This window comes from Hippocampus guttulatus, chromosome 19, assembly GCF_054856545.1.
Source record: "Hippocampus guttulatus isolate MCC_2025c chromosome 19, RoL_Hgut_1.0, whole genome shotgun sequence".
Taxonomy (NCBI): domain Eukaryota; kingdom Metazoa; phylum Chordata; class Actinopteri; order Syngnathiformes; family Syngnathidae; genus Hippocampus; species Hippocampus guttulatus.
In genome coordinates this window covers 1,391,792-1,414,434 of record NC_141279.1, presented here as the reverse complement: position 1 = coordinate 1,414,434, position 22,643 = coordinate 1,391,792, and the positions used below count along the sequence as shown (strand labels likewise).

Sequence of the window (22,643 nt, the reverse complement as noted above, 5' to 3'; positions counted from 1 at the left end):
ACATACATACCCTGACATGTACTGCCAACCTGTCGTACATGCACTGACACTGACTTGTCACCAGTGTATTTGTGAAAACCCTGAAATTGACAAAATGTAAACTGTGATTGGGTGGAGACCAGCCCGGGGTGACCCATCTCTACCCAAATGCGACCGAACTGTTACTTGACCGGTTTGTCTTTGTCGTGTTTAGGCGACAGCGACAGCACTGCCGTGATCGCCTGCTGCTGCTGGGGTCTCCTCCACGGCGTCCAGGGAGTCCCCGAGGGCAACTACGGCCAGTTGGAGTACCGTCATCGACTGGAGCGCAGCGGCGAGCTGCTCTACTCGCTGGCGTACTGACCCCAGCGAGGGAAAAGTAGGCCGCGCGCGGACATGTTGACGCGAGACAGGGCGCGCCGAGTTGCGCTGTCGCGCTCGCCCCGAGGGGACAGCATGTCCCACTGACCCACAGAGTCACCCGCCCGCTGTCACACCATGTTGCTCCAGCATGGCTGCCGCTGAATGAAGAGGGCTCTCCCTAATGGCCGTTTGAAATAACCCCACAAATGTTAATATCCAGTTTAAGGTCCATGTACGAGTACATCAGAAGACAGCTCAGTGCAACAAAATTTCCCTCCTTGCAGTTATCCCACTAGTGTGCAGACATGTCATACGGCAGTGGAAGAAAAAAATGCTGCGAGTAAGACAGTCATTTTCCCCAAGCGCACAATCCATAAAGCTCTTTTGAGTTCGATATCCAATTTAATGGCCTTGGTATCACAACTCCATGTTACTTATGATGCAAAACTCTACATGCTACTCGTGACTAAATTTTGCTCGCCTCCGTTTACACTCGTAGCACAGTTGTCAACTAGTGAGGTTTAGCCTCACTAATAATGTTGCACCCATGTCAAACTCGAGCGGTCAAAACATCACCATTAAATCAGCTATTCTGCTAATGCGCCGATTTGTCTGACTCGTGAAGGCAAAGAGCAGACTTGTACATGGACCTCAAGCTATACAGGAGAAATACTCAATGGCTTTCAATGCGACAAAAGAATAGCAAGCTTTTGAATGAATGCGGTACAATATGCCGATGCAACTAGAGATAAAATGAAGTAGCATCATAACATGTGGTTAAGTTGAAAACTTTTATTTTTTGGTCATTTTGTTTTTGAATTTTTTTTTGTCTTGTCCTTTTTAAAAAATGTTTTACCTAAAGAAGAGAATAACGGTCAGAGGTTGATTCTTTTTTCTTTTTTAAGCAACCGGGGTGACTTAAAAGAAACGATTTGTTAAAAATCCCATCCTCTCTTCAAATGCCCCATGTCATAGAGTAAGTATTCACCCTGAACGCGTGCGTGTGTGCGTGCGTGTGTCAAAAAGCCAACACACCCGACCAGGCCAAAAACACTTTGCTGGAAGATGAAACCCTTTGTCCTCTGACTGGTCCAAGCGAGCAAGGTGCCTCCTGCCTCTGAACAAAGGGAAGAAGTTGAAGAGGAGCACAGGATTTGCACACAGGTTCGCAGTCGTGCTCGTCGCCTTGCCATCTTCATCCGTTTGCATTAAAAAGGAAAAAAGAAAATACTCCTTCACTTCTGGGGCCAATGAACAATAACAGCAGCAGCAGAAGAAGAAGAAGTAAAACAAGAAGGTGCTATGAGGCTATGTCCTTCCCCCGCCACTGCGCTTTGCTGTCAGTCTCGTTTTGGGACGTTCAGTCGAACCGTCGTCAGGCGGGCTGCGGGGACGGCGGCGCTCAATCCCGGGAACATTTTTGAAGAGAGAAGTTTAGTTTCCGGGTGGATGGAAGGAGGCCGGGTGTGTCTGAACCTGCATGGCTGTCAGCGCCAAAAAGAAACATTTCACTGAATGGGCCAAAGTACATTAACTCATGGCGTGAATAGTGAAAATATTTATCGTCGTCTATATCGAATAGTTTAAATTCTAAATGTGTCATCCACTATGATTCCAAAACACCATCATAGCATTTCAAACTCAGTTTATGATATCCAAAAATTAATGGCATACTCTTTTTTTGTCAGGCCCCTGGGAAGTGTGCACGCTCATGTGCAATCACCCCGCCCTCCCACCCCCCCCCCCAAAAAAAAAAAATATATATATATATATATATATCACAGAGAAGTTTTATTATTTCCATAATTACATGCAAAAAGTTAAAACGTTCACAGATTATAGGTTGCTTATTTTTTACATAGAGGTTTTTCTGGACCCTGAATCGATAATCTATGAAAATAACTTTTTGAATAGAATTACAGAAACTTCCACTGACAATGGAGGCTAAATGTGGCTCCTCCTGATTTACAGATATCGATGTCTTAGTCGGGACAAATCGCTTGACACCATTTACGACTTTCCAATCAGGCACGGGCTTTGGCTCCACCTTGCGCCGTCGCAGGAGCATTACGGCTGAGTTTCTCAGCTATTTGTGGGTGACAGGGATGGAGCCCTACCAAGACGAGCGGAAACCCCCGGAGTAATTGACGCCCTCGAAAAAGGTCTAGAAATGACTTAGATGCCACAAGATGGTGCCAAAGCACAAATATTCCAATCAGGTTTTGGGCACCATCTTCGGACATTTCACTTTCAGGGCGGTGGTTCACAGTGTCGTCCTACCTTGCGGATGCCCGATGTAAAAGTGTTGGTGTGTCCCTTGCTGCGGTCCGTGCTGCGGGTGCTGGGGCACCGAGCCGGGCCCCTGCTGCGGGGGAGGCTGCAGCATCACTAATTGTGGCTGACCGTGGCTCCCCGAATGGTGGGGGCCTGACATGGCTCCTTGTACATGGGCCTGACCAAGAAGAAGACAGGACAGCTTCAGATTTGTAACTGGAAAAGGGACCTGGGAAGCAATACGATGGGTTACGACCTGCGCCAACTGGCCCAGGGGATACGTGGGTGGAATGCCCTGGTGGCCGTGGATGCTGTAGCCCTGAATGGGGTAGGAGCCCTGCGGGGACGTGTGGCCAGGCGGCATGTTGGGCGGGGTGGGTGCGGACAGTGGACCTGAGTGGTACAAGGACTGGGGCTGCGGGCCGGATTGGGTGTTCTGGAAGTCAACAATCAGCATTTGGTCATTGTTACCACTGTGAACTTAAGCAACACCCTTGTTGACACTTCAGCTGCAACAAAATTACACTTACACTCGAGCGTTTGTACAGCGTGTCCAGAAAGTCTATTTAAAAAAAAAAAAACTAAACTAAAAAAAATTGATATGTTCATCAGATTTAGAGCTTGCAGCGATCAAATATTTTTAGAATCTAATATTCTATTGATTAATTGGATTTAAAAAAATAACTGCCATGCATGTGAGGCGTGGGTATTGCTCACATTCTACTTACTGTCGAGTCTGTATATGACTTTGAAGAGCGGGGCCTGACTTGGTCAGTGACGTGGGCGTCAGCCAACGAGAGTAGAGATCGCATCACAGATGTTTAATTTCAAGTTTCGCGTTCAAGAAATGGGTTGTGATTTAAAAAAATAAATAACCCCCCCCCCCCCCCCACTTCTCAAGAAAAGGCAAAATGCACAAAAACAACAGGAATTAAGCACGGACATCTATTGTCACATCCATCAGGTGGTGTATGGCACAAGTCATTGATGGAGCCGTATGGCTCCTTTGGTAAGAATTTCTACAAAAATGACTTGGGCATTTGTGTTATAAGGCCGCCAAGTTGTGTCTATTCATTTTAAAAAACCCTATCACAGTGTAGAGAGACTTTATGGACACACTGAAATATCAGAAAGACTCAAAGTTCCGAGACGGTGTCACCTGTCCGGGGCTGGGCGCAGGATGCTGGGGTGGGGGCTGGTTGCCTGTTGGGGTACTGGATGGCTGCGGTTGATGTACGGCCCCTGAGTGGTGGGAGAAGGACTGGGGTGCTGGAGACAAAAGTCAGTCCACACTATTCCAGCTTGCCAGTTTCAAGGAACATTGGTTAAAAAGTGGTGCAAAAGGTCTTTAAGGTGCATTAAGATAACTTTGTTGCTCACCATAGATGCCCTGCTGAGGTCCCTGTGGCCCGTCCCCCTGTGTCTGGAACTGTCCTGGAGGTCCAAGGGCTTGCGGGTGGGGACCCCCGCCTTGCCCTATCATCCGAGCCCCCCCTTGCAGCATGGAATACATGGGCTGAAAGAGAGAGTGGGGAGTCGAACATTTTTTGAAATAAAGGCAAGACGTGAACACTTACGTGCTGTTTCCTACCTGTCCTGGGTAGGGTGACATGGCCTGGATGACCTGCTGCTGGCCATACTGCTGCGGGTTGTACTGAAGGTAGGACTGAGGGTAAGGGGATGCAACCAAGGGGGCGCCGGCGGCTGTTGCCGCCGCTTGCAGCATGGGGGGCGCCGAGGCACCGTGGTCTGAGCGCGGTGCCACTACAGAGCCTGAAATGCAACGGCCCACATGGTTTGAGGACACGTGGAAGTGGCCCCAACAAGGTACCACTGTACAGCTGAAACAATATTCAGTCAGAGGCAAAAACAAGTTTCATGCATGACCTTTGGTCCTGGGGTACTTTCCCTGGCTGACTGCAGACATAGTGTACTGGTACATCTGTGGGGTCTGGAAAATGAACAATCAAGAATTTATTTTTATTTTTTTTGCCTGACAATACAATCGGAAATTGTTATTTATGGGACGGTCTCTGCTCGTGTACCTGTACAGAATGAATCTGCGACACATAGGACAGGTAGGGGGCATTGTACAGTGGACCCTGGCCGCCTGGGTGCTGAATGACCACGGGGCTCGGAGGAGTGGGTCGAGGCGGGGTGGGGGCCGTGTTGGGTTTTGTCTGGACCGCAAGGTAATTAGAGTCAGAAATGCGGTACTCGCACTGCACTCACTTAAGGTAAAAAGGCTCACCATAGGCATCTGAGGTTTGATTGGATTGAATTCTTTAGCGTTGGGGTTTAAAGTGGATTTCTTCACTTGGCTAGACAAAGACAAAGAAAAGGTGTTGAAATTTTCTCCTATTTAAAAAAAAAACATTTTTTTTTTAACTTACTCTGCCACACCCTCCGTGCGCTCCGACATGCCGTCCTCACTTCCCGGGGTCCTGGCCGGTTGAGGGGCAGCCGGCGAATGTCTGTCCAAAACGACTCCCGCGGCAACCGAGTTGGGGGCACCCGGCATGCCGGCTTCCTTGGGTTCATCGGACGGGAGCCCCGACGGCTGAAGATGGGACGGGCTGGGGGCAGCGGGCTGCGGTTTGGGTTCAGCGGCGGTGTGAGGGTCTGGCGGCGGCGTGGGTTTGGTGGCGCCGGCCTGGGCTACATCGCCGACCACAGGAGGAGTCGCTGCGGCAGGAGAGCTGGGAGAGCCTCCACTCGGCTGGAGCTGGAAGGAAAATCAAAGGTGCTAATTTAATGAAAGTGTCATCACATTTTCAGGATTACAATAAAATTCTACAAAAACATTCATCAAAGTCGACGCGTCAGTCTGCAAACGGATACGGTTATGCCACAGGGCATCTTCTACTTCGGGATCGCATTCCCAAGTTCATTGAAAAGGAAGCATATACTCACCCTAAATTCCTTGCCGAACTTCCGTAGCTCCTCGATTTGTGACCTTTGTTGAACTGAAGGAGCTAGGCGAGAAAACAGCGGATAACAAGAAGATGGTTTTAGGGAAAACAGTTGTGGTGTTCCGGCTTAATGTCGGCTTATCACCTTCTCACCTTTGCTGCTCTTGCTCTCCTCCGTGCCGCCGGGGCTCTCGGCCAAGCGTTCTTTTGCAGCGGCGCATAGGATTTCATTCACTGGGAAGACAAATGACAAAGTAATGAGTCGTGCCGCTTCATTAGGTGAGTCGACGGACTCCATTTGGCAGGTGAACTTCGTTTTCCAATGTTCAATTGTTAAAGGTGAACAGGAGGTCAAAGTGTTGATTGTACCGTCCACGGGGAACAGAGGGGCGGGGCCCGACGTCTTCTGAGCAGGCAAGGAGATAGACGACGTGTCCAAGTAAGGTGTGTCCTGGGAAGAGCCCGATTTCGGTGAACGAGTGGCTGCAAGGACAGAGTCAGGCTCATCAATAGTCATTAAAAAAATCATTATAAAATAAAAAACGATATTGTTTTGAGTAGCCGATGTATTAAAAAGGGAGGAGCTGGTACCAGTGGACTGAACGTGTGTGTTTGGAGTGCGGACTGTTCTGCTCGACTGTGGAGGTCTTTGAGCTTTGGGAGAAGTCCTGGCAGCGACTGAAAGACAAGTTGCATTTTGTTTTCAACTGAAAGAGCAACATCTGCCGTGAAAAGGGGCAGTGGAAAAAAGTCGGGGAGTTGCGCCACACACTTCTGCCATGAGTGCGATGCCCCTGACAACTACGATGACCGGCAACTAATCACAAATGCTTTTGCTACAGAGTTTTATGACACAAAGAAGCTATTTACACAATAAAATAGGAACATTTTCCACAACAACGCCCCGCTGGAGAAAGAGTATTCAGTAACAGAAGCAAAAATGTGGCAAAACAGGAACCCTTTTTTGACTATGCCTCCTGCACATGTACGGTCTAACTTAGTGGTCCTCCAATTAATGGAGCCCAAAAAAGAAAAACTTGACTTTTCAAGTACTATCACAATGATGTGTGTGTTCTTTTCTAAAAACAAGACACTATTGACAAAAACAGAGCTTTACCTCCGTTCACAGGTCTACCAGCCTCTGACAGGGAGTGTGGTAGCGAGTGGGAATGTGGGACTGAGTGTCCATGGGGGGCAGGTGGGCTGGTCGGGGAAGGGGTGGCAGAGAGGGAGCCTGCAGAGCTGGGCGCGGCCCCAGGAGAAGCGGGTGTATATGGACTGCCGGGAGCGGAGCCGGGACCTGGGCTGGGGCTACCTTGCGGGTGGTGGGCAACGTAGGCCCCGCCTCGGCCCGATAGGGGGCTGCTTCGCTCTGATGGGGACACACCAGTTTGGGGACCGCCCGTCGAAGGCAGCGGGGCTCTGGGGGATGAAGGAGTGGAGCGATAACCCCCACTCAGACGACTGTGGGGCGGAGGACCGCCGGGGCCTCGCTCGGCTCGATCCCGGTTCATCTCCCTTTGCCGTTGAGGCAAAGGAATGTACTTGCCCTCTCTGAACAACACAAGACAACAGCGTAAATGTCAATTTAGAAAAAAGAAAAAAAAAAAAAAAGGAAAGAAATGTCATCACTTGACGAGTTTGATTGCGGTCAGTAGACTCCACACGGTTCTACTCACCTGGCCCCGGGGCTGTCTCGGCCCCTTTCACGTTCGCGGAGGCTCTCGTGGCTCCTGTCCCGATCGGTGCTGTCGCGCACCACAGCGCTGTATTTGTCCTCCTCACTTTTACCCTCGTCATTCTCCAGGCCGACGCGGTGGCGGTATTGGGGGCTGGACTCGATCTCGCTGGCCAGGCGAGCAGCGCGGGCCTCCCGCTGTCGGTACACATCGGAGGTACCCCTCTCCAGCGGCACACTAGGTTGGGGGTGGGAGGTGGGAGTTGTGTCAATGTGCATATTCAGTGTTTCTCTGACTTCGCAGAATCGACCACTAACTCAAAAATACACACAAGGAAATGTTTGAGTGAATCAATAAAAACATTTCTCAGCGGTTGATATCGCCAGGTTGACACAAAGACTCAGACGGAAACTTACGTATACATAGAGAGACTTGAATCATACGTTGACGTGACTCCATATTTCACTTCATTGTAGCGGAACATCTCGTTGGCATCCCAGCCGTTGGACTATTGAGGGGCGGGGGGCAAAAATTAGCATTCAACAAAACAAATCAAAACCACAGTGGCACATCAACCGACAATATTTGACATTTATAAGTTCATGCTGCGAATGACAGACTGGCAGGAACTTACTGCGTCCGCATCCAGATTATAACTCTCCCCGTTGCTGTCTCCTCCTTCCCACCTCTGCAACACTTTCTCTTTGTGTTCACCGTTGACCCGTGTGGAGCTGATGGCGGTGTCGGTGAAGCTATCTGCACACAAGTCAAGGTGATGCAATAGTCAACTCAACAATATCGTAAGTTGCCTATGAGCCGCGTCCTTTAGCGCTCATTTTGCAAACCAACACATACTGCAAACTCCACCGCTGGTAAAATAATCTTGAGTTGCCTTGTGCACTTACATTCATCACTGTTTACACAGACACGAGTAAAACATTGACCGTGACTACAAACACAATGGTAACGGTGAATTTCACTTGAGTGCGCACCTCTGGTGGCATAGTTGAGGTCTACGTCCCTGCATATCATCGTAACCAGATCCGAAGGGCTGAAAATCATGGTGTCTGTGATGTCTTCCCGCCGCGGTGGAGCCAGGGTCGAGCCCTCCTCCCCTCTTTTGTGCACGGCATCCACGGCCAATTCACACTAGGAACAATAAGGGGAGCAAACAAGTTTAGACTGCGTGTAAATTGATTCATTGCAAGCCGTGTTGGCGATTCTTTGTCATCGCACCCCACCCGGGGCTCCCCAAATGTTGAAATGTTCCATTGAGCTTCTGAATCATTGTATTAAGCAGATGTGGGATTAACAGCACACCGATTTATTTCAACAGGGAAAAATTATTTGGTCAGATTTGTCATGGAACAAATGAAAATTGAAAGTCACGTTTTCACTATAGTACTATTTCTACTATAGTACAGCATTAGTTGTTTCTGTGTGTATTGCAAGTCAAAAGTAGCAGCCTCACCCGGGAACTGAGCGTCTTGAAGATGCCTTCAAACACACTCCCATTCTTCACCCTTATATCACAAGTGGAACCCTGAAGGAGATGCAATTTGAAAATTGTAATTACCAAGGAACTTGACAACATTCTCTGGATGGAGATGGAAAATCATCAAGGAAGATTTACCACAACAGCTGTGAGGAAATGAAGCATTCGAGCATTGTTGTACACACCCTCAAAAACCTGCACAAGGGACAAGATACAGTCTCCATCAAGACTCCAGCAACACATTCTAAACAAGCTGTCCTGACATGATGTGATATGTATCCATTTGCCTGGGACTCAGCCATTACGCCCGCACCTTTCATCAACAGAAAATGCCAGCCCTAATCTCCAACAACCTTAATCATATCAGGTGAAGTGAGGTGGAAGGAGGCAGCTACTTTCGCTGTTTGAGTGGAAAGCAACTGAATCTTGCAGAGCCACAATTGCTCATTCAGCTAAGAAAGATCTTCGGATCTTTGGTGCTCCTTCACTGAGCGTGGTCGGTAGTAGTCCACAAAACCAGTGGTTTTTGTCATTGTGCTTTTAGTCATTAGGTCAAATATGTTTCAGGTTTTGCTCATGTTTGTTGGCCTAATGATCTAGGCCTCCATACTCACGGGAGAAGACTGGAATGACGGTTTCGCAGTAGTTCGATTCCTGTTAAAAACAAAAACAGAAATTGAAGTATGGTACGTTTCAGCGCGGCAACTTGACATTTATTCTAAGACAAGAACCAAAAAAAAATGCTCGCCGACACTTCATCAAATCAGTTTTACAGGAAACAGAGATGTTTAATCTCTATTTTCCACACAAGTCAGTTTAAATAAACGTTTGAACAAAAAGAAAAACATTTATTTGTCTCAATGGAGAAATTCGCAATTTACAGCAGCAAAAATTATGAAAAGGATAAAGTAGGGGAAAAAACAAGCATTGCATGCACAAAAAAACGTGGTCTATTTGATATAGTAATTTCAACAAAACAATGGCAGGCTGTAAATTTCCCCCTTTGACCTTCTAATGGTGACAAGATCTTTAGTTTATTTGTTGATTCAATTCCAAACTAAACTCATCGTACACAAAGGCAACAACAAAAGAAAAAATTCAGCTAGAAATATAAACCACAAAAGAGGACAAAGCGCGATGTTTACGTCAAATTCCAACCAGGCCAATGTGGCTTGCTCAACGAGGTGGCAACGCAGCCAAAAAACACACATACGATTACAAAACAAAGGCTGAGGCCAATCTGACCAAAACAAAATCCCACAACAGCGACGACGCAGCAAGACAGACCTTGAGTTAGCCATTAAATCTCTTCAATGATGATTCGTTGAACGAGCCACATTGAGGTTAGCGTTGCAAATAGAGAGATTTTGTGTTCTGACGAACAGCGTCCGCTTTTTGGGTCTTGACCGGCCAGATAAACTTTCTTTCACCTGTCTGTTGATTTGCGACTTAATGGTTTCACCCAAGTTCAACCCGCCCCTCCGTCTGTTTTCGGTTCCGTTCGAGCTATCCGATTCGTTCGACCCACATATCAATCCCCCAGAAACGAAATGGATTGGCCAGGAGAGAAAGCTCTGTGGCTGCGACGCGGCCCATTGAGCACACGGAGAAAGCTCCGTGTGCTTAACCGGTAGGCCTTTAGCGCAAGGAGCCGACCCCGTAGTTTCCTAGCGCATGTAGCCCGGGTGACTCACCTCCCGGCCGGCGTCCGGTTGCCGCCACTGACTGGAGAAGACATACCGGCGGGGCCCGTAGTACCATTTGACGCTTTTCTCCCACCGGAGTTGGGCTGCTGTTGTTTCAGCATGGCGAATAAGCACGGGGGGGTCGGACAGTACCAAAAGTATCGAAACTAATCAACACTAAACCGTTCGATACGAATCAGCTTCGTTTGTAAACTATCTTTAGCAGTTGAGCCGGTGTCACTTTGGCAATACGGGCTATCGTAGCTAATCTTGCTAAGTGAATACCAGTCGCTTGTGGCCTAAAGTGTTCAAGCAACCCTCCCCAACCACCGCTGTTCCAACCAAACGTGGCGTGGCGCCCTCAAAATGCTTCTCCGCACATCTACTTTGTGATATCAGCGGTTATGACAAAGCAAACGACGGCTCAACTGACACGAGTTTTCGTGTAATTATGTAGCAACGGCTAGGTGGCTTAGCATTAGCTTTGATCCTCAAGCCGCAGTCAGGCGCTTTCACTCCGCGTTTTACTTTCTTTCATTTAACCGCGTCACCTTGACTCCGGCACAGGCGAAACCTTCCTATTTTTTCCAAACAAAGACTTTATGTTGCTTGTCAGTAGCTTCCGAAAGTGAAATAATTTAGGTTTAGTCGAGAAACCTTGCAGCGGTCAGTCAGCACCACCTCTCGGTAGGTTCACTTGACTCGATCCGCGCGCGGCTAACTGGGAAACACGACCGAGAGAGGAGGGGGAGGGGCTTCGACGTGCGCGCGCACCTTCCACCGAGCGTTCGCGCGCACGTTGAAGAGTTGATTGAATCGGATTGTTCTCTAATTTTTGTCTCATTCATTCATTTTCCGAACCGCTTAATCCTCACTAGGGTCGCGGGGGGTGCTGGAGCCTATCCCAGCCGTCTTCGGGCAGTAGGCGGGGGACACCCTGAACCGGTTGCCAGCCAATCGCAGGGCACACAGAGACGAACAACCATGCGCACTCACACCTAGGGACAATTTAGCGTGTTCAATCAGCCTGCCATGCATGTTTTTGGAACGTGGGAGGAAACCGGAGTACCCGGAGAAAACCCACGCAGGCCCGGGGAGAACAAGCAAACTTCACACAGGGAGGCCGGAGCTGGAATTGAACCCGGTACCTCTGCATGGTCTCAGAAGGGGCAAAAAACAGATGAAGTGGAAGAAGAGATAATGCAACACCCATTTGAGAACTTTTCCCAATTGAAAAAGTACAGATAATAACTCAGACACACAATCAAACAAAATGTTCCCGCAGCTTTGCTAATGTTAATTGGCTACCCCCTCCCCTCCAAAAAATAGGCAATGATAGCAAGGCAAACCAAAAAAACAGTACCTGTTTGTGTGTGAGTGTTTTCGGATAAAATGAATTTTACGACAGTAGAAACGGATGATGATTCGGCTGTCACGAGATTCAAAACATTCGCTATGAATCATTTTTGTCGTAGTGGACGCCGTCAAATAAGGCAGTGGCTGGGGAATATCTTGCTTTTACCTCAATTTCTACTTTTGCACAACGGGATTTAAACAAAGCACACACTAGAAAACTTGTGTGTGCGTCTTTAGTGTATATATTACGACCGTAAACCACACGCAGCATGGCCGCTTCCTAATGTCGGTAAAACGTTGTCTTACTCAAGGGACTTTGTTATTCCTTTAAAAAACAACAACAAAAAACGGCGGAAACCACAACCATTCTCTGAATTTTGGCAAAGAAACTGTACGTAGTTCAAGAAAACTGTACGTAGTTCAAGGTGTTGATTTTTAGGGGTTGTGATAACCGCAATCTGACAATGCATTCGTTCTTGTAAGTGTGCAATCGGTGAAAGGCTAATTAAACATAAATAAGACCTATTTTGTTTCGTTAACATTCAGTCGCGTGTTCGTTGTCTATAAGAACAAGATTTAAAATGTGATTTGTTCATAGACCGCGCCTTCCTTCCTGTAGAGAGGTGCTGGGTTCGAATCTCGCTTCGCTCTGTGAACTCCACACACCAAAGGCACGTTCGGTTCGTTTGAGCGTGACCAATCCAGTGTGATTCTTTCCCATCCACACAGGTTAGCATCGTCCATGTTGAGACAAAAGTTTCCCACCTTGGAGAGCTTCCTCTGGCGAGTCTCCAGACGTGCCAGCCACCTTGCCAGACAGCAGTATGACGTGATCGTGGTGGGCGGGGGTCACGCAGGTACCGAGGCTGCTGCTGCGGCATCCCGAGTCGGAGCACAGACACTGCTGGTCACACAGAAAGTTCACACCATCGGTAAGAGAACAAGGTGCAAGTTGTTTGGCTGCAAGCTTTGAAACCAAAGTCCCGCTCATGGTCCGAGCGGCATCCTTCTGCCATGTTCCTTCCAGGTGCGCTGTCGTGCAACCCCTCTCTGGGTGGAGTGGGGAAGGGTCACCTGGTGAAGGAGGTGGACGCTTTGGACGGCGTGTGCGGTCGAGCGGGAGACTGGGCTGGCATCCATTTTTCTATCTTGAATCGCAGAAAGGGCCCCGCTGTGTGGGGACCCCGGGCTCAGTTGGACCGCCAACGCTACGGCCAATTCATTCAGGTGATTTCTGCTTCGGTCTTTTAGTGTTTTTTTTTCCCTTCCTTGATTTGCAAACAATCGTTTGTCTGTGTGTGCCCTGCGATTGGCTGGCAACCAGTTCAGGGTGTACAGCGCCTGTTGCCTGAAGACAGCTGGGATCGGCTCCGGCAACACCCGCGACCTTCGTGAGGTTAAGCGGATTAGGAAATGGATGGATGGTTTTAGACATTACTGTAAACTATAGTTGTGATTAAACTTTTTCATCTGTCCGAGCATTTAGTATACTCGAATTGGGATTGTCTTTATTATACCGTTTTTCGCCTGCAGTCCGAGCTGCTGTCCACTCCCAGATTGACGGTGCTGGAGGGATCAGTGGAGGAGCTTCTTGTTACAGAATCTAACCCAGAAGAGCCTGGATGCCACAGAGTCACTGGGATACGTTTAGGTGGGCAACAAACCCATTAAAACAACAAATAGAGTAACCCCCCCCCCCCCCCAGGACTCACGGGGCACAAGGACCAAGCCCTGCCATGAATGTAGAAAAAAACAAATAGATAATTTCTATTAATTTCAAAGGAGACAGCTAATTTGAGACGATTGGTACACGAGCTCCCTAATGGTATGCAAAATAATCACTCCCTAAAGAGTATTTAAGCAGCGAATGTTAGTACGTTCCAATTGTATTTACTTTTTTTAGTATAATATACTTTCAATCTTTAAGAACTGTTTGAAAAAAATGCTTTCTGATGGCAGCAGGTGCAAGCCTCCCAATTTCCGCCCACTCTGTGGTTCTTACCACGGGTACTTTCCTGTCCGGCTCCCTCTTCATGGGTCAGAACACATCCCCGGGGGGGCGGATCGGAGATGCACCGTCCAGCGCCGGAATGTCCCACACGCTGAGGGAGCGCCTGGGATTGAAGATGGGTCGACTCAGGACAGGCACCCCTCCTAGAATAGTGAAGGCTTCAGTGGATTTTGACCAGGCGACGCTACACCCGCCCGACAGTCAACCAAGTCCTTTCAGCTTCCTCAATAGCCACACTCACTGCAAGGTACTTTTAAGCACACGTGAATACACCAAAGTACCGCGTATTGAGGTTGAATTTCACGTTTTAACAGGCCGAGGAGCAGCTGCCGTGCTACTTGACCTATACCACTCCTGGTGTGGATAAACTGGTGAAAGAGAGTCTTCATCTCAATTGTCACATACAGCAGGACACAAAGGGCCCCAGGTACACACCTGTCCACTTTTGATGTACATCTAACTTCCTATCTGGTTTCATGGTATTTAAAAATATACATAAAAATAAACAATCAGAAGATAACTAAATTTTCTGTACAACAGTGCAATTTGAGAATCCCTTCCTAAATAAGAGGCCCTTGTCAAAGTTCAGGTACTGCCCTTCAATTGAGTCCCGAGTACTTCGCTTCCCGGGCAGGCAACATCAGGTCTGGTTGGAGCCCGAGGGGCTGACTTCTGACCTGGTGTACCCGCAGGGTCTCTCCATGACAATGCCCCCTGACATGCAGCTGCACCTCATCAGAGAGATCCCGGCCCTGCACAGGGCCGAAATCCACACACCCGGTACGTGTGACCCTAACCGTGTTTATAAAAAGAAAGAAAAGTCAAACATGTAAATTGAGGTCTATTTTTCTTTGTGTGTTAGGCTACGGCGTGCAGTATGACTTTGTGTGCCCGACTCAGCTGAGCCCTGCGCTGCAAGTGAAAAGCACCCAAGGTCTTTTCCTGGCCGGGCAGATTAACGGGACCACGGGGTACGAGGAGGCTGCTGCGCAGGTGATTGCATTTTAGATTTTAAATAAAGATTTGTACACGCAGTGCTACCTTGATTTACCGTATTTTGGGTGACATCCCATAAATCCATGACTCCCAGCTCTGCACTTTGCTCTCCAGGGCTTGTGGGCGGGGGTCAACGCAGCCCGCGCGGCACTCTGCATACCCACAATGGCGCTGTCTCGTACCGAGAGCTACATCGGCGTTCTGATTGATGACCTTGTGACACGAGGTGTGACGGAACCTTACCGCATGTTCACCAGTCGGGCGGAGTTTCGAACGTCACTGAGGCCGGACAATGCGGATCTGCGACTTACCCTCAAAGGTAAACGGCGTTGCAGGGCCTCGCTGGGGATGAGCTGTCAATGGAGCGACCTTGTGCTTGCTTTTCTATAAGTCATGGTGGAAAAACGGATTACAACTGGGAAATCAGATTTCAGAACTTTCTTTTTGAAGGACTTCTACCCCACCATCCAGACGAAAAGAGTTAAGCATGTCATTTCAGGCTTTGCGGAGGTGGGGTGCGTGTCCTCCCACCGCTACCAGCAGACTGTAAGAGTGAGAGACAGTCTCCAGGATGCGCTTGCAGCTCTTCGGGATGTCTCTCTGTCCGCCACAACTTGGAGACTTAAATTGCCTCGCGTGCACATCAGCGAGATGAAGGCCGCCAATCCGACGCAAGTTACAAAACGTTGAACTCAAGTGGTAATCCCATAGGCGTTCCTCTATTTGAGTTTGTAGTCACCTGGTATACGATTCTTCTTTCAGTGGCTTGGAGATGCTTCAGTACAACGACGCGACCTTTGAAATGTTGGTCTCCGTTTTCCCGGAATGCCTTTCACCCTACGCAGAATTCTCGCAACGGCTGAAGATAGAAGGTGGTGAATAAATAATCACGACATCGTTTTCAGTTCAAGTCGAGTGTGGTCAATGCAATGTCTGCAAGCCAGAAGCATCTTGGTGTATCTGATTTACAAATACTCTGAAAAGATCTCTGCTGCGCATGATGATGATCTTCTGTGGATGTGTGCCGCCCAGCTGTGTACAGGCCTCACTGCGTCCTCCAGCAGAAGGAGATTGAGAGAATTCAAAAAGAGGAGAGCATGGCTCTCCCACAGGATTTAGACTATTTGTCCCTACCAGTCTCTCTGTCACAAGAGGTACGGGAAATTTTGGACAGAGTTCGGCCCAGCACGGTGAGTTTCAAACAAAAACACTGTCCTGTGTTATCTTTACAGTGTTACCATCCCACAAAAACACTTCTTACCACCGGCACAGCAAGGTTGTCGATTTTTGTTGTTGTTGTTGACTTCAGGCTTTCCACCACTAGATGGCAAAATCTAACTTTAACTTGCAGCCACCGTCATTTTTTTTTCATTTTTCTAACTATAATTCCTAACACAGTGAATGATGGGAAAACAAATTGTCAATTTCATTCACGCTTGAAATTAAATTAAAAAACATACGTAGTTTTGTTTTGTTTGTTTTAATTTTGAGGAGGAACAACAACTGACAACATTTTTGTCAACCAGTTGTGTCAGACATTGAAATAAGATCGTTGTGCTCCTCAGCTTGGTGCTGCTACACGTTTGCAAGGAGTAACGCCAGCTGCAATTGTCCATCTGTTCAACTATGTCCTTCACTCGGGGAAGAAGGAGAAAAGTACGCGCAGGAGCTAACCCGAGGAAAAAGAGAATCTACGGAAGGAGATGTGTACCCAAAAAAAATAAATACACCTACACCCGAAATGCTGTTACTAAAAATGTACAAAACTTGGTTCAATAAAGAAATGCCATGTCAGCCAGTGTTTGTGTCGAATTACTTTTGGACTAATCAAGATGCCGTAGCAACACTTTCAGCAATCCCTGCATCTACAATCCAGCTACCCCGCAGAGGAATTCTAATCCTGTTAGGAAGCAGACCGTGAGCAGCGATAAACTCCAAGTGACCTTAACTGCAACAAGAATGAGTCCCTGCAGGTCTGTGGTGCCGAAGACAAACAAGGCGTGTCAGTCAAGGCGAGCCAATCTTCAGCACCGGTTGCCGGTAAACCGTCATGTCAGCAAACGCGACCTTTGTGGTTAGTCTGATGGTTGAAGACAAAGGACACTGAAAGACACAAGATGAGGGGTTATTTTCAAATTTGCATGACAAGTTTTTAAACCAGCTGTCAGTTTTGGAAAGTCACGGTTTATTCTTTTTCATTCCAAATGTCAGTCTAGAATGGAGACAAAAAAAAAATCAATCAATAAATAAAAAATACAGGCCTACCTGAAACTTTTGACACCGGAAAAGGTACTTAACACCCAGGATGTAGCTCTGAGGGAGGTCAAGGAGGCCCATACGAGCCCACAGCACTTGCACAAAGAGCGAGTGTGGTAGGGTGCAGCCTGAGGCACATGTTTCCTAAGAGTCGGGAAACCCACCCATTAGATCCTCAAGATTAGAGTGTCGGAAAAGATGACGCTCAAACGTTAGTGGTCACATGTTCGGGTTCAGAATAATGCCAGCAGTTTTAACACCTGACTGCTACCTCCGAGCTGACGGGACACTCCTCTTTGAGCACTCTGGTCCACTCCGGTTGGGAGCCCGAGCTCATGGCAATCATGTCAGGAATAGCATCTCCTTGCAAGACGAAGCGAACGTTGGATCGCAGCTCGGCGCAGTCCCTGGAAGGAGAACTTGGAACACGCAAATACATGAAAAGACCCCGTAAAGCGATTTGTTTGCTCACAACACTCCTCTCTGCGTTGTGCTGAAGTTAAAAGGTCTTTCTTTTCAATTTGCACGCAAAGCAGGATTGACCTCGCTCTTGCTTCATGCGCCCTTACCTAAATGCGCAGCCTGCAATTGTGTTGTGTGTGAAGAGGATGCTCGCCCGTGCGGAGGGGTCAGAGGAGCACTCGCCAGCTCGCGGCACCCCCATTACGGTCACCTGGCATGCTGTCAAGGAACCGTCGCGCATGACTGGCAAAGGTACAATATGGAACCAGTGTTGGGGCAGGTTTACCACACGGTTCACGGGGATACGGGTTTCACTACTCCATGGTAGCGACCGAGGATGCCGGATCCCGCTCGCACTCCAACTGAGTGGATCATTAGCCGTGAAGACGGGCGAGGTGTCCCCAACTAAAACAAGATGAAAGGACGGTAATAATCTCTGCTTTGGGATAAAGACCCGTTGGTGCGAATACCTTGAATTGGACCGAGTGCACTTGTTGAAACAACTGGTTTATTTCCACATCAGCCAAAACAACATTCACTGTCGCACTTGCCAGTGCTCCTCTGTCTGTGTACACGATGACAAATTCAACCTGCAAAAAGCATCCAGACAGATGGGAGGCATGAACGTATAGCTGCGATGTAATAAAAAAAATTGAAAAACAACAACAAAAAACAATTCTGGAAAAATTGCGTGTGAAGGCTAAGGAGGCTGAATGAAAAATTGTGGAATGGCATTGAATGACCTGAACATGTTGAAATTGGAATGGTTTGAATTGGCAAGAAAATGTAGAAATTAGAGGTGGGAAAAACAATAAAATGTATATGTATATGGGCCTTTATTTTTTTTTAGTTTGAAAAGAAAGAAAATGTGGTAGGGATAAGATGAACTGTTTCAAGAATTTTTTTCCTGAGCTGAAGTGAGGAAGCGGATTGTCTTGAATTTCAAATGAGAAAAAAGTCTTGACAGGAAATAAAATGGAGACAACTCCACAAAGTTTTTCACATAGCTATTAAATTCCACTGAAATAGTAAATTATACTCTTTGTGAATACAAATTAGAAACTTGGCGGCGTTTGCGCTTGAACTTGTCATTTGAAAACCAAAAATAAAGCTTCTCACCTCTTTTGTCACATTAACACAAAGGTTATTTTGCTCGCTTGGTGCAGGCCAGTCAGAGAGCGGGGACACTGGGATCTGGGAGGGGAAAAAACAAACAAGCAAAAAACATCTTGCTTCATTAGAATTGATGCTGATGCCTTCCGTCTCATCCGCCCCTACACACCTGCCCGGCGCCTCAGGTCTGCGGACCAGACATTATTATAAGTACTGTACCAAGAACTAAACTGAGGCTCAGAGGGGATAGAGCCTTTTCTGTTGCTGGTCCCTCTCTCTGGAATGGCCTCCCACTGAACATTCGGCGAGCCTCCTCGCTGCCCATCTTCAAAACCCCCCTCAAAACTCACTTGTATTCTTTGGCATTCGACTCAGCGTGACTTAGATTTGTTCTTGGTTTTACCGTTTGGTGCTTTCTACCGTCTTTATTACCGATTTGTTTTACTGTTTATTGTATATGTTAAATTGCTCCATGTACAGCACTTTGCATGCAGCAATGGCTGTTTGAAAGTGCTCTATAAATACAGTTGACTTGACTTAAACCAGCAGGAAAAGTTGGCAAACGTGTTCTCACCAAAAGGTCGGACACTTGTTCTTGTGCAGGTTTTGGAATCTGCGATGACAACATTCGCATTGATTTAAGAGAACAGATCATCTGAAAACTGTTTTTGATAAACTTGCGCAGACTTGCTTACTTGGATTAGGCTCAGGTCCGAGAAGTAGGAGAGCGCGCTGAGATTTGGGTCTTTGGTGCACGACTGAGGGGCTACCAGGCGAGTACAAGACAAAGACTCGGATCTTAAGAAGCCTGCAAAATGAGCAAAACACAAAAGTGTTTCGGGTGGCTGGAAAATGAAGGTACAATACAGTACAATATAGATACTGTATGTCTATATTTGTAACTACTTTTTTTATTTATTTTTTTTACGTGTCATCATCTTACGTGCGGGATTGCGATTAAGACAGAATGCACTGGTGGCTCCCGGAGACGGCTGACGAAGGAGACCTCGCACAGATGAACTGCTGAAATACGTCTGGATGACATCGTCGACCTACAACACGGATTTGAACGTCACATACGCAGGAAGAACTTTAGTCATGCACCTGGTTCTGAATAGCCGCATTAAAAGTCTGAAGGAATATTGTGTGAGACATTGTCAAACATCACCAAAGTGTTCCAGTTACCCGATAAAAATGTCTGCTGTGGCCGACGCTGATTGGTTGCGCTGGTGCGAAGTGATACGAGTCCCCTAAAGAGGGAAGCTGAAGTGGAGCAGTGGGAACCTTGAAATGATCAACTGCTGGCAGAAAAAAAAAATCAATCAATCAACATTGAAACACTGCCGGTCGTCTCCTTGTGATGAAACCGATTCAGCAATTCGCACATTAAACTTGAGTTGAATCCAATCAACTGTACTTAGGCAACGATTCTTTCATGTACCGCTCCGTAATTGATACTAATAGCATAATTGCCACCCAATATTTTTATGTTACTCCCACAATAACAAAATGTGCTTTCTAGAATTTGTTTTCCCCTTTATGTATGTGTAGATTCTCAGTCATCCAGGCCACCGTAATCTAATGTAGACAGAAATGACAATACCCACAGGCATACGTTCTTTATCCTCTGTAAAGATAGATTGCTATTTCTGCAGGTTACTGAGGAGTGATCATCTCCAACTATATCTTCATGTCTGTATGATGCTGCTCCAAGGAGCCCAAGGCACGCACAATGTTCAGAGCATTGAAGCAAAAAAAAAAAAAAAAAAAAAAAAACAGTGGCCAAAAAAAAAGCATTTAATTCTTTACATTGTATTTAATTAGGCCATTTGTGCATATTTTAAATGAATTTATCGTGTTATCAAAACTGATTTTTTTTAAAAACGTTTTTTGGTGGGGGGAGTGACTATGACGGATTAATTCGGCATTCAAATCATTTCAATGGCGAATAATGACTTAAGACACAATTAATTTAACTTACAAAAAGACTTCAACTTGTATCTCAAGGCACTACTGTATATTGCCGTGTAGGAATTAGTTGCAACCATTTACCTGCAGATTGAACACAAAACAAAGATTCGGTCACAGTGACTAAAGAAGAATCCACATTGGTGAGAAACATCAGCCACTTCTCGATGCATGCTCCTGACCTGCAGAGCACCCCCCCCCCCCAAAAAAAAATATTATCCTTGAAACAATGGCAAAAACAGGCACTTCTACATGCACAGATGACGCCTTCTTACTTCGCTTTCTGTTGACATCCTGTGAAGATGGTACTCAGGTCAGCAAAGCCACAGTCACCAGTGTCACAACAGCAGCCGATGTCGCAGACACCAGGAGTTAAATCGCAGGCACAAGCTGGATAATAAGACACAAACCTTGACGTTAGTCTGTATTAGATATTCAGTGTCAGTCCAAGCCTGACATTGACAGAGTTGCATTTGTTGCCTTGTACTTGTGACCTGTAATGACAATCGAGTTTGATGTAATGTGACTGACAATTTACACATACAGCAAATTAATTGAAACCCAAAAAAAGTGGGGGCGGGTGGGGGTTTGCTGCTGTAAATTACCCTTTGCGGCCCCCACATGAGGAGGCACAGTGCTTCCGACTGTATCACTTATCGACTCCGTGGTGCCACTGGGGAGATTGGTGGAGTTCACGCTGTCGGTGAGCCGCTGAGAAAGGGTCGCTGAGCGAACAGGTTCCCCGTTTGTTGGAACTGCACTTGGTGAGATGGTAGCAGCGACGGAAGTTTGGTTGTCTGCAACGGGAGTACCAGTGCTTCCGACCGAAATATTGATCGACTCATTCGCGCCAGGGAAGCGACTGCTGGAATTCACCCGGTCGGTGACCCCCGAAGAGGGGGTCGCAAAGCTCACAGCTTGCCCATCAGTCGGCGTTGTCTCCATTTGTGCTCCCGTTTGCGCCAAGCACCCAACCAAGAAGACGAGGGCGAGACGGCCCCATTGGCGGCGGTTCATGTCCTCACAAATAAAGCACGCTACGCATTTTATTCCTCGCCGGCTATTTACTTGGCAGCTTGAGAAACCTTTCGTTTATTTTTGAACGTAACGTTACAGTAAACCGAGGCAAATGTGTTTCGTGTTTTGCTACCCAAAAGCGGTTGCGATGCCTTCTTGTTACCAAGGAAGTTGAGGAAGCAACTTCCGGTTACAGGAGAAAATAAAGCACTACCGTAAAGACCATAGATGAAGGGCAATACTTTTTCATGTGTTCTGTACAGATACTTGTGCAGAAATTCTGGTAGAAGCATAGGGAGCGATTAGAGACTGGTGAGTCACTTCTCATAACACAGAGACATGCAAAAAGCCCATTGTCTCCACCCAGAGGTTTGTTTGATAACAGTGATTTGTGGTCAAATCTTTCTGTGCTTGTTCAAAACAGTTGCTGCAGGCTGACTCTGCTCACATGACTTCTCGTGTGTTCTGCAAACTGTCCTGATGCATAACCAAACTATGCACTGATGATCTTGGTTTTATTGCTTTAGCACACAGGACAGCAAGCCGTGGGGGGGGGGGGGGGGGGGCTAAAAAAACAAAGTATAGGAATAAGGCAAGTTATCTCTTGGCTTAAACTACGTTGCTGATCAATCCACCGAAACTTAACAATTAAATTGTGCAATTGAACTGGGACCACTGTTCTCTTTGTTTGGCTGTGGAACTGACACAAGACACTCCTCGTCCTTCTTTCAACTTCCACAGGAAATAGTTGATCAAGTATCAGGAGGAGGGAACTTACAGGACAGCTTCTTTTCACTCTGTTTGCAGCAAAATTCTGTTGGGACAGCCCACTGAGAGTTTTGGGACTCACATGTCAGAGAGGCTGTAAAACAAGCCCACAGGACCTCGGGAGGCAAAGTCCAGATGTTAGTGGACCGGACGAGAAGGATATTCTATTGCGGAAAGAAGTGACAGGAAAAGGTCGAGAATCACGGCCCTGGTAAATATTTGACGGAAAAGGAGAAAGGACTTCAGGCGAAGCCAACAGACTATATTTTCTGCAGCGATTTTATCTGTCCACTGAATCCTTTTGCTGAA

The 22,643-nt window shown here is 47.2% G+C and overlaps 4 protein-coding genes across 30 annotated transcripts in view; 2 read left to right on the top strand and 2 right to left on the bottom strand.

Annotated features, from left to right (window-relative positions):
• The window catches only part of LOC147189476 (ADP-ribosylhydrolase ARH1-like), a 43,965-nt gene extending 42,745 nt beyond the window's left edge, over positions 1-1,220 (top strand). For all 19 annotated transcript variants that reach the window (XM_086137941.1, XM_086137940.1, XM_086137939.1 and 16 more), the window contains one exon: positions 194-1,220. The gene's annotated coding sequence lies outside the window, so the exon portion shown is untranslated. The remainder of the gene's footprint in view (positions 1-193) is intronic.
• atxn2l (ataxin 2-like) lies at positions 1,120-11,120 on the bottom strand. Of its 2 annotated transcripts, none has more exons than XM_086137923.1 (23): positions 10,397-11,120; positions 9,317-9,356; positions 8,841-8,897; positions 8,679-8,750; positions 8,200-8,356; positions 7,842-7,963; positions 7,624-7,715; positions 7,208-7,444; positions 6,646-7,082; positions 6,120-6,206; positions 5,898-6,011; positions 5,682-5,762; positions 5,530-5,591; positions 5,010-5,341; positions 4,868-4,937; positions 4,662-4,796; positions 4,504-4,567; positions 4,208-4,389; positions 3,997-4,132; positions 3,776-3,885; positions 2,873-3,052; positions 2,623-2,794; positions 1,120-1,826 (listed from the first exon to the last, which is right to left on the bottom strand). In XM_086137923.1, exons 1-23 carry the CDS (start codon positions 10,507-10,509, stop codon positions 1,777-1,779), a joined length of 3,102 nt encoding a protein of 1,033 aa, XP_085994049.1. In that variant the 5' UTR covers positions 10,510-11,120; the 3' UTR covers positions 1,120-1,776. The 2 variants fall into 2 exon arrangements, with proteins under 2 accessions (XP_085994049.1, XP_085994050.1); XM_086137924.1 differs by lacking the exon at positions 10,397-11,120 and adding an exon at positions 9,990-10,161.
• A 104-nt stretch (positions 11,121-11,224) lies between these two features.
• Positions 11,225-16,544, top strand: mto1 (mitochondrial tRNA translation optimization 1). 3 transcript variants are annotated; one of them, XM_086137927.1, is made up of 13 exons: positions 11,225-12,134; positions 12,473-12,675; positions 12,771-12,970; positions 13,277-13,394; positions 13,703-14,001; positions 14,069-14,181; positions 14,389-14,534; positions 14,617-14,747; positions 14,865-15,069; positions 15,250-15,421; positions 15,513-15,622; positions 15,783-15,940; positions 16,316-16,544. In XM_086137927.1, exons 2-13 carry the CDS (start codon positions 12,486-12,488, stop codon positions 16,421-16,423), a joined length of 1,950 nt encoding a protein of 649 aa, XP_085994053.1. In that variant the 5' UTR covers positions 11,225-12,134; positions 12,473-12,485; the 3' UTR covers positions 16,424-16,544. The 3 variants fall into 3 exon arrangements, with proteins under 3 accessions (XP_085994053.1, XP_085994052.1, XP_085994051.1); XM_086137926.1 differs by having other exon boundaries at positions 11,226-12,134; positions 13,706-14,001; positions 14,344-14,534; XM_086137925.1 differs by having other exon boundaries at positions 11,227-12,134; positions 14,344-14,534.
• LOC147189473 (tectonic-3-like) lies at positions 16,215-22,194 on the bottom strand. 6 transcript variants are annotated; one of them, XM_086137934.1, is made up of 14 exons: positions 21,155-22,194; positions 20,825-20,939; positions 20,634-20,731; positions 19,767-19,882; positions 19,525-19,633; positions 19,277-19,389; positions 19,156-19,194; positions 18,588-18,662; positions 17,939-18,058; positions 17,775-17,873; positions 17,576-17,679; positions 17,267-17,425; positions 17,016-17,150; positions 16,215-16,853 (listed from the first exon to the last, which is right to left on the bottom strand). In XM_086137934.1, the coding sequence occupies exons 1-14, from the start codon at positions 21,564-21,566 to the stop codon at positions 16,826-16,828; spliced, it is 1,722 nt and encodes a 573-aa protein (XP_085994060.1). In that variant the 5' UTR covers positions 21,567-22,194; the 3' UTR covers positions 16,215-16,825. The 6 variants fall into 6 exon arrangements, with proteins under 6 accessions (XP_085994060.1, XP_085994055.1, XP_085994056.1 ...); XM_086137929.1 differs by having other exon boundaries at positions 17,275-17,425; XM_086137930.1 differs by having other exon boundaries at positions 17,278-17,425.
• Between the last annotated feature and the right edge of the window lie 449 nt (positions 22,195-22,643).

Excerpts from the sequence above, each read along its gene's own strand:
- LOC147189473 (XM_086137929.1), bottom strand. The coding sequence starts at position 21,566 with ATGAACCGCCGCCAATGGGGCCGTCTCGCCCTCGTCTTCTTGGTTGGG. Across the intron at positions 19,195-19,276 it reads CGGACCTGAGCCTAATCCAA|ATTCCAAAACCTGCACAAGA; the intron begins GTAAGCAAGTCT and ends TTGTCATCGCAG. Across the intron at positions 18,663-19,155 it reads AACAAGTGTCCGACCTTTTG|ATCCCAGTGTCCCCGCTCTC; the intron begins GTGAGAACACGT and ends TTCCCCTCCCAG.
- mto1 (XM_086137925.1), top strand. The coding sequence starts at position 12,486 with ATGTTGAGACAAAAGTTTCCCACCTTGGAGAGCTTCCTCTGGCGAGTC. Across the intron at positions 13,395-13,702 it reads AGTCACTGGGATACGTTTAG|CAGGTGCAAGCCTCCCAATT; the intron begins GTGGGCAACAAA and ends TTCTGATGGCAG. Across the intron at positions 15,623-15,782 it reads GCAACGGCTGAAGATAGAAG|CTGTGTACAGGCCTCACTGC; the intron begins GTGGTGAATAAA and ends TGTGCCGCCCAG.
- atxn2l (XM_086137923.1), bottom strand. The coding sequence starts at position 10,509 with ATGCTGAAACAACAGCAGCCCAACTCCGGTGGGAGAAAAGCGTCAAAT. Across the intron at positions 8,357-8,678 it reads TCAAGACGCTCAGTTCCCGG|TGTGAATTGGCCGTGGATGC; the intron begins GTGAGGCTGCTA and ends TATTGTTCCTAG. Across the intron at positions 7,445-7,623 it reads TCAAGTCTCTCTATGTATAC|TGTGCCGCTGGAGAGGGGTA; the intron begins GTAAGTTTCCGT and ends CCCCCAACCTAG.